The sequence below is a fragment of the Diplotaxodon limnothrissa genome, linkage group LG3 (genome assembly GCF_057381915.1).
Source record: "Diplotaxodon limnothrissa isolate DT_005_m linkage group LG3, D_limnothrissa_male_GT1.1, whole genome shotgun sequence".
Classification (NCBI taxonomy): Eukaryota; Metazoa; Chordata; class Actinopteri; order Cichliformes; family Cichlidae; genus Diplotaxodon; species Diplotaxodon limnothrissa.
In genome coordinates, this window is record NC_140598.1 from 7167377 (window position 1) to 7179253 (window position 11877).

At 42.0% G+C, this 11877-nt stretch overlaps 1 protein-coding gene across 1 annotated transcript; it reads left to right on the forward strand.

Annotated features, from left to right (window-relative positions):
• Window positions 1-331: 331 nt before the first annotated feature.
• On the forward strand, window positions 332-10978 carry LOC146634348 (uncharacterized). The gene is made up of 8 exons (XM_085350429.1): window positions 332-434; window positions 721-883; window positions 2635-2827; window positions 3592-3688; window positions 3777-3838; window positions 4977-5091; window positions 5325-5386; window positions 10952-10978. Exons 1-8 carry the CDS (start codon window positions 332-334, stop codon window positions 10976-10978), a joined length of 822 nt encoding a protein of 273 aa, XP_085206555.1.
• The last annotated feature ends 899 nt before the right edge of the window (window positions 10979-11877 follow it).

The window sequence follows — 11877 nt, forward strand, 5'->3', positions numbered from 1 at the left end:
TATGTGAATGTAATGAAAGCATAGAACTCAATTGAAACAGTTTCAGTATCCATGCTATTAGTGAAATAAGAAAAATTGGGTGGAGCATGTCAGAGACTTGACTTAATCAACACAGTCAAGTTAATCTGCACAAATACAGCCTTGCCCCCATCCATTTATCTGTTAATCAGAATCCCTCCAGCACTCATCAAACTAAAATAACCTTAAACTAATAATACGCTAACATGGGGGGGGGGGGTGCTTCTCATTCAGCTTTACTAATGCCCTTGTAAGCATAAAGGCTTGAAGTTTTGATGTTGTTTACATTTTTATCTTATTTCCTTAGCAAATCATGTCATGGAGAACTACTCCCCTTCAGGATGCCATTAATCACATCCTTGCAAGAAGAGACAAGAATTCAATGTTAGAAATTAAATTTATTAATTCAGTTAAAGGTGAGTGACTTCGACACACTGCAGGCTAGACTGAGGGGTTACGCATCACCAGTGGTGACCTGTACAAACATCAATATAAATTAAAATTAAAGGTATTTTAATAATTTAGTTATTAGCGAGCCTGGCTATTTATGTTTTCTGCACTTTGACATGTTTTCTTTATTATATATGTAGAATTGAAAAAAGCACAACATTGCATACTTGTTATTTACAGATATACATATTTAATGAATTGATTATTTGCAGTGCTGCCACGCCTGTGTCTCTAATATGGTTGTGTCTTCAGGTCGTGGCATCTTCACTTTAGCCAATTTCAAACAAGGAGACTTTGTGGTCGAGTATAGAGGGGAGCTTATTGATGCAACTGAAGCTGAACACAGACATAACCTGTACCCCAGCGCATGTTCAGGCTTCATGTTTGAATTCATATGGAAGCAGAAGACATTGTGGTAAATTCAAAATGACTGAATGTTTACATTTCTATTGCAAGGTCAGGATTTCTGAAGCAAACATCTCATATTGCTCTTTAACGAGTCCTTACCTCTAGTACCCGGCCCCGTCAGTCCCCAGAATCTATAGAAGGGGGAGTGACGGACCCGTGGAATAGCAGGATCTCATTCTTACTAAGGCTCCGTCATTTCCCGGTGACCCTGTGGTCCCCGGGAACTCTCGGTACTGGGGACTGACGGGACTCCCACATATGCTGAGGGCCCGTTAGTCCCCGTATTAAGCCTGTGTGTGCCTTCTCTAATACACACTCACGGGCGTAATGTACGGGGTTAGAGGGGTAATAATATAAGCCTACATTTTACAGCTAAGACAGTGTGCTCACGCTGCTGTGAAGATTTAAATATAGAGATAGAGAAAATAATAAGAGAAAATTCAAATGGCCAGGGCTGAATGAGCGCCCCTGTGTCTGTGCGCATTTGGCACATGTGGACACGGAGACTCGTGCACTGTTCTACTGTGTCCAAAACTACTGTATAATATGTACAATGCCAAAATAGTACATGTCAAGTGTTCTGCCTGTGAGGTAGGTAGATGGATGGCTTGATGGATAGGTGAAAAACCTTTCAACACAAAAAATAAAGAACATTTCATTAATCATTCAGATTAATTAAATGCATTATACAGAAGACAAATGAAATAACAAATATACACTTCAGTAAAGCCTCTTTTGTCTAAACTATCATTTATCCTAGTTTTAGTTTCACATTCATTAGTTTTTAAATCAGAGGTGAGTAATTTCAAACAACAAAGATGAAATAAACTGTGGTCTACCTTGCACTTTTTACACTTTCTGTAACAACTAAATTTTTAAAGTATACATTTTAGAGTTTACAAATATTTTAATAAAGACTTTAACCAAGGATTTTCTTTTACAAAGAATTATTTTCCTTAAATTAAACCAAACATATTTACACTAGTTTTAAGATTTAACCAAGGATTTGGGGTAATTACTTTTAGTATTAATTAACATAAGTGTGGGAAACACTATATCTACATAAACAATCTATTCAAACTTAAACATTTATTTTAATATCAATATAATTTTTTAAACTTAAATGCAGTAACTATTTCCCAAAGCATAAATACATTTCCACAATTGAGCTTCCATATTTCCCAAACATATAAGCAGCAAATATGAGTCCGAGCTTACCGATAGCCCGTCTAACTCAAAGTCTTCCTCACAGTGGAAAGTGGATTGTGCTTGGTTTGCTGTCCTCTCAGTATGTCGCACTCAGGTCAAATGACTGCTGCATGCATTTTAAGGTCTACTAGGCACGCCCGCCCTTGATTGCTCTAATTCAACTCACCTGGCAGAGCAGTGCACACCAGGCTGCGCTTAGCTGTAGATTGCACAAGGTCTAATCAGTGGCCACGCGCAAGCAGCAGCACAGAGCAGGTAGTGGGCAAGAGGAGGAAGAGAAGAGAAGAGTAACAGCCACACCTACTAGGTCAACGCAACAGTACAACAAAACCACGTTTAAGCTCTAAGCACAAGTAGAAGCGCAAACACTTATCTCAGTCAGAAAGCAACGCGTCCTTGACTGATGGACCCTCTTTAACTTATCAACTATGCATTTAACAACTAAACTTGTATTGGATGTTGTGTTTGTGTTGGTGCTTAAAAATTATAGTATAGTTCATAGGCGTGTCACTATAAATGTTTGTTTAATGTATGTTTCCAAATTTGCAGTATTGATGGAGCACTTGAAGATGGGTCATTTGGGCGACTAGTAAACGATGAACACAGGACACCAAATTGCAGAATGAAGTTGATTGAAGCAGAAGGGAAGCCACATCTCTGCCTTTTTGCACTGAAGGAAATTGCGGCAGGAAGTGAAATTACTTATGACTATGGTGGGAAAGAATGGCCCTGGCGGAAAAAGGTGGGTCATTTAAAAAAAATTTCCCCCTATGAATTGTTGTTTAAAACATACATATCTAGATGTCACAATTAGGGCTGCAACTAACGATTATTTCAATAATCGATTAGTTGTCGATTAATCGATTAGTTGTTTCAGCCCTAGTCACAATATTTAAATGTCCTCTTGGTGGTATTCAATCTGGTTTAACTAAATCTTGAATTTGTATGACTTTCCCAAGTGATGATTGCAAGCTTATCTGTTTTGTGTCCCCTCCACAAGTGTGTTTTACTGAGTGGCCACACACTGGAGGTGAAACAGTGAAAGCATCAGTTTGAGCTCAGATGTCATTATGAAGCTGATGGACAGTGTCCTTGAAAACCTTGGGTTTTTCTGTGTCAGGCATATACATGCACCTTTTACTCACAGTCACTTTAGCTTCTTAGTATTGTCTTACTTTGGCTTCACTTAACTAGGTAAGGGTTAATCACTCTGTTTCCTTGCATTTAGGGTGAGAGTTAGAACTGTATTTAACTGAAGGTGAAACAGAAAATGCTTAACTATGTGTGTGTGTCTGACACAGACAAACTCAAGGTATGTGAGAACACTGTCCTGACATCTGAGCTCAAACTGAGTCTTTCACTGTTTCATCTCCAGTGTTTGGCATACTCAGAAAAACACATGGGTTGAGGGGACACTGGTTAGAAAAGACCACTCGTAGTGGATTAAATACATTTCCACTGTAGCTGCCAGATGTTTGCAATATTTGTTCTACTTTTCATACCCAGCTAAAGATCGCAAGCATCCCTTCTGGTCAACAGTGTGTTGCAGAGCCTATTGCCCATGACGTGGAGCACCATGTGATCTCTACAGACTCATTCACAGGTGAGTCCCTGCTTGAGTAAGCACTACCTGTTAAACCCTGGGGTCTTGCAAAGCACTATGCCTCCATGTCTTGTGTTCTCTTCTACAGACAGAGAATTAAAAGCAGAGTGTCAGTCATCTAGACCTACAGCAGACAACTCTGAGCATGAGGTTAGCATGGATTCATCTGTAGGGATGGGTACCGGTGTCTGGTGCCATGATGGCACCGGTTCTGACATAAACGGTAGTAACCAGACCGAAAAGCAGCACACATTTCGGTGCTTTTTTTCCTGAGCTGTGATACACTTCTAGCCAATCATTTTACGTTTCCGAGGATAGTAGGCGGGGCCAGGTACGTACGTTCTTTTATGCAGAGCTACAGATTAAAAATGCCCAAGGCGAAGCGGTCAAAAGTCTGGCTGTACTTCACAGCAAAAGATGCAAACTCAGCAGCAACAAGTGCTTTAAGCTGATACTGTGATACTGTCAAAGGAGGTAACACCTCGAATCCGATGAAACACCTGGCGACACATAGTGGTTTTTTTTTAAAAGCCCAGAAATGCGCCGTATTTGATGGCAGCAGCAGCCGTTCTTCTCTGCGTGAGTAGCTTAATGTTGTTCGTGTGTAATTTACGTTGAGTAGGCTAACCACGTTATTACATTAATGCATGTAAGGTGAACTAGCAAACATCATCATAGCTACATGCGGCTGTCTTCTTGTTTGATGGCAGATGCTCCCTTCACCCTGGCCAAAAAGGCTAAAATGACCAAAGAAAAAGTGGAAAACAGTTAAACATGAGAGGTTTTTGGACAAAGTTTGTGTTTTTTCCATTGTTTAAGCACTGCTTCCAGCCAAGAGTGATGCCATATATGCCCCATAGCTGCAGAAAAGGCTAACATTGTTATCTTTTTACAAATAAACAGCTGAACATGAGAGGTTTTTGGACCAATTTTGTGTTCTCCATTCTTTAAGCACCGGTTTGAGCACCGGCACCGTTTCAAAAGTACCGATTTGGCACCGGTATCGGATAAAACCTAAACGATACCCATCCCTATTCATCTGTTTACTAAAGATTGTATCAATGTGTAGTTTGGTAAATAGTGTGGTTTGTAAAGATCATGTTTATCAATTGATTACAATTATACTGCATGTACAGTCTTTAAATCATTGTAAGTACAGGTAGTCATCATTTAACAGTGCATTTCCCTCTCAACATCATTTGGGTGTTTTAAGGTTTGACTGAGAGTGTCCCTCTTGATCAGATGGACACTGTACTATTGATGCTTGTTCATCTTTGCATCTTTTTAGGTGCATTCTGTTGGAGGTCAGCGTGGCACTTCTTCTCTGAAAGAGTTAATTGGTGAAGTTGGTGTCCAGTATCAGGAGTTGTCACCCCAAGCGTTCTCAGAAGAACTTACCAGTGGTCAGTTTTGAGTAAATGTTGTTAACTTCTGGCAATGCATGACATGCCTGAAGGTTTGCTGCATGAAAAATGTGCCAGTATTGGGACATTTCTGATGATTCTATAGTGTCTTGATGGATATTTTGAGTAGAATTGTAACAGTCAGGGATGTGAATTGATTGCGTTATGCGTAGATGTGTTTTTTTGACTTAACGAAAGTCAAGCACTGAATCTCCTTGTGTTCCCTTGTACAGAGAGCAAATCGAAAGAGGTGCCACAATCATCCAGAGCTGTGCCTAACGACTCTGCTTGTGAGGTGAGTTGAAATTGACCTTTGTTTTAAAATTGACCAATGGTTAGAAGTGTTATGGTGTTTACACGAAACTCCATTTTGAGTATTTTAGCAAACATCTGGCAGCGGTGGTGGAAATGTCCTCTATTTAGAACAGGAGGTCTTTTCTAACCACAGTGTCCCCTTAACAAGTGTTTTACTGAGTGGCCACACACTGGAGGTGAAACAGTGAAAGCATCAGTTTGAGCTCAGATGTCATTATGAGGCTGATGGACAGTGTCCTTGAAAACCTTGGGTTTTTCTGTGTCAGGCATATACATGCACCTTTTACTCACAGTCACTTTAGCTTCTTAGTATTGTCTTACTTTGGCTTCACTTAACTAGGTAAGGGTTAATCACTCTGTTTCCTTGCAGTTAGGGTGAGAGTTAGAACTGTATTTAACTGAAGGTGAAACAGAAAATGCTTAACTATGTGTGTGTGTCTGACACAGACAAACTCAAGGTATGTGAGAACACTGTCCTGACATCTGAGCTCAAACTGAGTCTTTCACTGTTTCATCTCCAGTGTTTGGCATACTCAGAAAAACACATGGGTTGAGGGGACACTGGTTAGAAAAGACCACTCGTAGTGGATTAAATACATTTCCACTGTAGCTGCCAGATGTTTGCAATATTTGTTCTACTTTTCATACCCAGCTAAAGATCGCAAGCATCCCTTCTGGTTGTTATTGCAGTTCTGTTTGTACTTTGCTGTGTAGTTAATACCATTTACAGTGAGGAAAGTAAGTATTTGCTATTTTGCAAGTTCTCCCACTTAGAAATCATGGAGGGATCTGAAATTTTCAGCGTTGGTACATGTCCACTGTGAGAGACAGAATCTAAAAGAAAATTCCGGAAATGATAATGTATGATTTTATTAAAATATTTTTGTATATTACTGCTTAAAATAAGTATTTGAACACTTGCTTATCATGCAGATTTCTGACCCTCAAATACCTGTTATTCTGCTTTTAAACAGTCCAACTACACTCTGCTCATGATTCTAATTTAGCAGCACCTGTTTGATGCCGTTAGCTTTTATAAAGACACATGTGCACCCCACAATCTGTCAAAAGTGTTGCAGCAACATGAGTAAAACCAAAGAGCTTTCCAACGACACAAGAGACAAAACTTTAGACCTTCACAAAGCTGGAAAGGGCTCCAGAGCCACTGCCAAGCAGCTCGGTGCGCGACAGTGCGCGTGCACGCATGTGCGTGTGCGCGATGGAGCGCGTGCAGGTGACTGTGCGTACCCTCTGCAAGACTCCTGCAGGCGCCCCTGAATGGAAGAGGCTAATGTCTTCCTCGGACTGGAGCCCCACGTAAGATCTCAGCTCGTGGGGTGTCAGTGATGCTAAGAAAGGTGAAGAATCAGCCCAGAACTACACGGGACGAGCTGGTCAATGACCTGAAGAGAGCTGGGACCACCGTTGGCAAGGCTACTATCAGTAATACACTGAGACGTCATGGTTTAAAATCATTCATCACACTGAAGGTTCCCCTTCTTAAGCCAACCCATGTCCAGGCCCGTCTGAAGTTTGCCAGGGACCATCTGGATGATCCAGAGTCATGGGAGAAAGTCCTGTGGTCAGATGAGACCAAAATAAAACTTTTTGGTCTAAACTCCATTGTTGGGGTTTGGAGGAAGAAGAAGGATGAGTCTCATCCCAATAATACCATTCTACAGTGAAGCATGAGGGTGGAAACATCATGCTCTGGGCTGTTTTTCTGCACAGGGGACAGGACGACTGCACTGTATTAAGGAGAAGATAAACGGGGACATGGATTGTGAGATTTTGGGCCAAAACGTCCTTCCCTCAGTCAGAGCATTGAAGATGGGTTCTGGCTGGGTCTTTCAACAAGACAAAGACCTGAAGCACTCAGCCAGGAAAACCAAAGAGTGGCTCCGTAAGAGGCATTTCAAGGTTCTGGAGTGGCCTCACTAGTCTCCAGACCTCAGTCCAATAGAAAATCTGTGGATGGAGTTAAAAGTCTGTGTTGGCCCAAAACATGACAGATCTACAGAAGATCTGTGTGGAGGAGTGGGTCAAAAGACCTTCTGCAATGTGTGCAAACCTGGTGAAGAACTACAGGAACTGTTTGGCTGCTGTAATTGTTAACAAAGGCAATATTAATATAGTTTGACTCAAGTGTTCAAATACTTATTTTACAAAGAAATATACAAAAAACTTGTTATAAAATCATACAATGTGATTTCCGGAATTTTCTTTTAGATTATGTCTCTCACAGTGGACATGTACCTATGATGAAAATTTCAGAGCCCTCCATGATTTCTAAGTGTGAGAACTCGCTATATATATATATATATATATATATATATATATATATATGTCACACAGTGGAAATTTATATATATATATATATATAAATTTCCACTGTGTGACATATATATATATATATATATATATATATATATATATATATATATATATATATATTTATATATATATATTTATATATATATATATATATATATATATATATATATATATATATATATATAACACCCAGCACGCCCCTGCGGGCGGTTTATCCTTCAAGCTCGGGTCCTCTACCAGAGGCCTGGGAGCTTGAGGGTCCTGCGCAGTATCTTAGCTGTTCCCAGGACTGCGCTCTTCTGGACAGAGATCTCCGATGTTGTTCCCGGGATCTGCTGGAGCCACTCGCCTAGCTTGGGAGTCACCGCACCTAGTGCTCCGATTACCACGGGGACCACCGTTACCTTCACCCTCCACATCCTCTCGAGCTCTTCTCTGAGCCCTTGGTATTTCTCCAGCTTCTCGTGTTCCTTCTTCCTGATATTGCTGTCATTGGGAACCGCTACATCGATCACTACGGCCGTCTTCTTCTGTTTGTCTACCACCACTATGTCCGGTTGGTTAGCCACCACCATTTTGTCCGTCTGTATCTGGAAGTCCCACAGGATCTTAGCTCGGTCATTCTCCACCACCCTTGGGGGCATCTCCCATTTTGACCTCGGGACTTCTAGGTTATACTCGGCACAGATGTTCCTGTACACTATGCCGGCCACTTGGTTATGGCGTTCCATGTATGCCTTGCCTGCTAGCATCTTGCACCCTGCTGTTATGTGCTGGATAGTCTCTGGGGCATCTTTACACAGCCTGCACCTGGGGTCTTGCCTGGTGTGATAGACCCCAGCCTCTATGGATCTTGTGCTCAGAGCTTGTTCTTGTGCTGCCATGATTAGTGCCTCTGTGCTGTCTTTCAGTCCAGCTTTGTCCAGCCACTGGTAGGATTTCTGGATATCAGCCACCTCCTCTATCTGCCGGTGGTACATACCGTGCAGGGGCCTGTCCTTCCATGATGGTTCCTCGTCTCCCTCCTCTTTCTTGGGTTTCTGCTGCCTGAGGTATTCACTGAGCACTCGGTCAGTTGGGGCCATCTTCCCAATGTATTCTTGGATGTTCCTTGTCTCATCCTGGACTGTGGTGCTGACACTCACCAGTCCCCGGCCCCCTTCCTTCCGCTTAGCGTACAGCCTCAGGGTGCTGGACTTGGGGTGAAACCCTCCATGCATGGTCAGGAGCTTTCTTGTCTTTATGTCAGTGGCTTCTATCTCCTCCTTTGGCCAGCTTATTACCCCAGCAGGGTACCTGATCACGGGCAGGGCGTATGTGTTGATGGCCCGGATCTTGTTCTTACCATTCAGCTGACTCCTCAGGACTTGCCTGACCCTCTGCAGGTACTTGGTGGTTGCAGCCTTTCTAGCGGCCTCTTCATGGTTCCCATTTGCCTGCGGGATCCCCAGGTACTTGTAACTGTCCTCTATGTCTGCAATGTTGCCTTCTGGTAGTTCAATCCCCTCAGTTCTGACTACCTTCCCTCTCTTTGTTACCATCCGACTACACTTCTCCAGTCCGAACGACATTCCAATGTCATTGCTGTATAGCCTGGTAGTGTGGATCAGTGAATCGATGTCTCGTTCACTCTTGGCATACAGCTTGATGTCATCCATGTACAGGAGGTGGCTGACAACTGCTCCGTTCCGTAGTCGGTATCCGTAGCCAGTCTTGTTAATGATCTCACTGAGGGGGTTCAGGCCTATGCAGAACAGCAGTGGGGACAGAGCATCTCCTTGGTAGATCCCGCACTTGATGGTAACTTGTGCTATGGGCTTGGAGTTGGCCTCTAGTGTTGTACGCCACATCCCCATTGAGTTCCTGATGAAGGCTCTTAGGGTCCCATTGATCTTGTACAATTCTAGGCATTCCAGTATCCAGCTGTGGGGCATTGAGTCATAGGCCTTCTTGTAATCAATCCAGGCCGTGCACAGGTTGGTCAGTCTGGTCTTGCAGTCTCGGCTGATTGTTCTGTCTACCAGTAGCTGGTGTTTTGCACCTCTGGTATTCTTGCCAATTCCTTTCTGTGTCCCGCTCATGTATTGACCCATGTGCCTGTTCATCTTAGCCGATATGATGCCTGACAGGAGCTTCCATGTAGTACTGAGGCAGGTTATTGGTCGGTAGTTGGAGGGGACCGGTCCCTTCTTGGGGTCCTTGGGGATCAGGACCGTCCGGCCTTCAGTTAGCCATTCCGGGTGTCTTTCGTTAACTAGCAGCTGGTTCATTTGTGCTGCCAGACGCTCGTGGAGTGCAGTCAGCTTCTTCAGCCAGTAGGCGTGAACCATGTCGGGCCCTGGTGCTGTCCAACTCTTCATACTGGAGACCCTTTCTTGGATATCTGCCACTGTGATGGTTACTGGACCCTGTTCAGGGAGGTCGCTGTGGTCTGCCCTCAGATCCTCTAGCCACTGAGCATTGCCGTTATGGGTTGCATCCTTCTCCCATATGCTCTTCCAGTATTGCTCCGTCTCCAGCCTTGGTGGTGCTGTTCTCTTATATATATATATATATATATATATATATATATAAAAAACATATTACTTCTGATTTGCCTCACTTCTCCGAGACTGCAGCTCAAGGTACATTTTCAATGCTGTACTCAAAGTTTGCCCAACATATCTTATGTAATGAGCTGGGATCTGTGAGTTAGTCTTGTTCAGAGACAAATCCAGTGAAATGTGCAGTAACGTATTTTAACAGCGCACATCACGTATGATAACGATGCTCTCTTGTTTCATTAATGCCACTTGCATCTCTGTTTTTCATTGCATTAAAAATGAAATCAGACTTTACTATTAACACTACTATGCTGATTACGATAACCTGGGATTGTGTATAGAACAATATTACTAACCATCAGTACATTTTTACATGGTCGATTGTTAGTTGTTCCATTCCTAATTGTGACACTAATGCTTTATGACTAGTATTTTGATGCTTCATCAGTTTTGGCCAAGCAAGATTTGGCCTGTGCAAAATCTACATCATTTCCCAGTAAACTTATTACCCAAGGTATTGTTGACTTCATCCAGTTCAGCAGCATTGCCATGTGTATAGTTAGTATAATAGAACTGGCTGTCATTGTCCCCTCTGTGCTCATGGTGTTTGATTGGTAGGCAGAAAGCCTCTTTAAGCCCATACATTTATACTGTGCAATATTTTTTAGATGACCAGGGGAATGATGCCTGTGTGACTTCTGGTTCACCTCCTGTCCCTGACTCAGTTACTAAAGGTATGATATAAATCAGATGCCATGTCCATCACTAGGCACTATGTGCAGTTAACACCAACATCATGTGGTTAGACATTATATAACATATAAAGAAGCTGAATGTATTTTGTGTTTACCAAGCAGTGTGATGAACTATCATGTTAATGAAAACAATCAAACTTTAAATTTTATCAGGTCTACAGTCTATTTATTATCACACACAATTTGTTTAGACAAGTACCAGCTTGTTTTCACAGTTTTGAACACCATCTCTACCTACAAGTGCATCTCACATGATCTTTTTAAACTTCAAATTTGTTTTGTTTTATTGAACAGGTTTACGTGTTTCATCAAGGCGGTGTGTGAAGAGACCATGGTCTGAGGAGGAGATAGGAGCGGTGATGAAACATATGAAGCCTTTTATTGAAAACGGTATCACTGTCACCAACCAGCAGTGTCTGAAGTGCAAAGAAAAGGAACAACCTATCTTGGAGACGAGATCTATTCAAAACATTTGAGATTTTGTGCGCAACAGAGGACTGGCCTTTAAAAAAAAATAAATAAATGTTAAACACTAAATGCACTTTTTGACAGTCTGAGCCTTTACCTTTCTGGGCCTGATTTCAAGGTTAGTGTTCTCCATTCAAAAAGTATGTAGTTGACTTCACTGTGCTCACAGGCAGTGTTTTGTTTTGATGTGTGGTTAGCCTGAGTCTTTTAATGCCAGGATTCACTTTTATTTTCCTTCAATAATTGTTACAATGCTGTCCTTTTAAGGAATTGATTATTGAGTTGGTTATATTAAATATAGTTCAGTAATTCAACAAATGTGTTGTGTGTTGATATAAGTCTTATGTATAAGTCATGGTGTCAGCCCGACT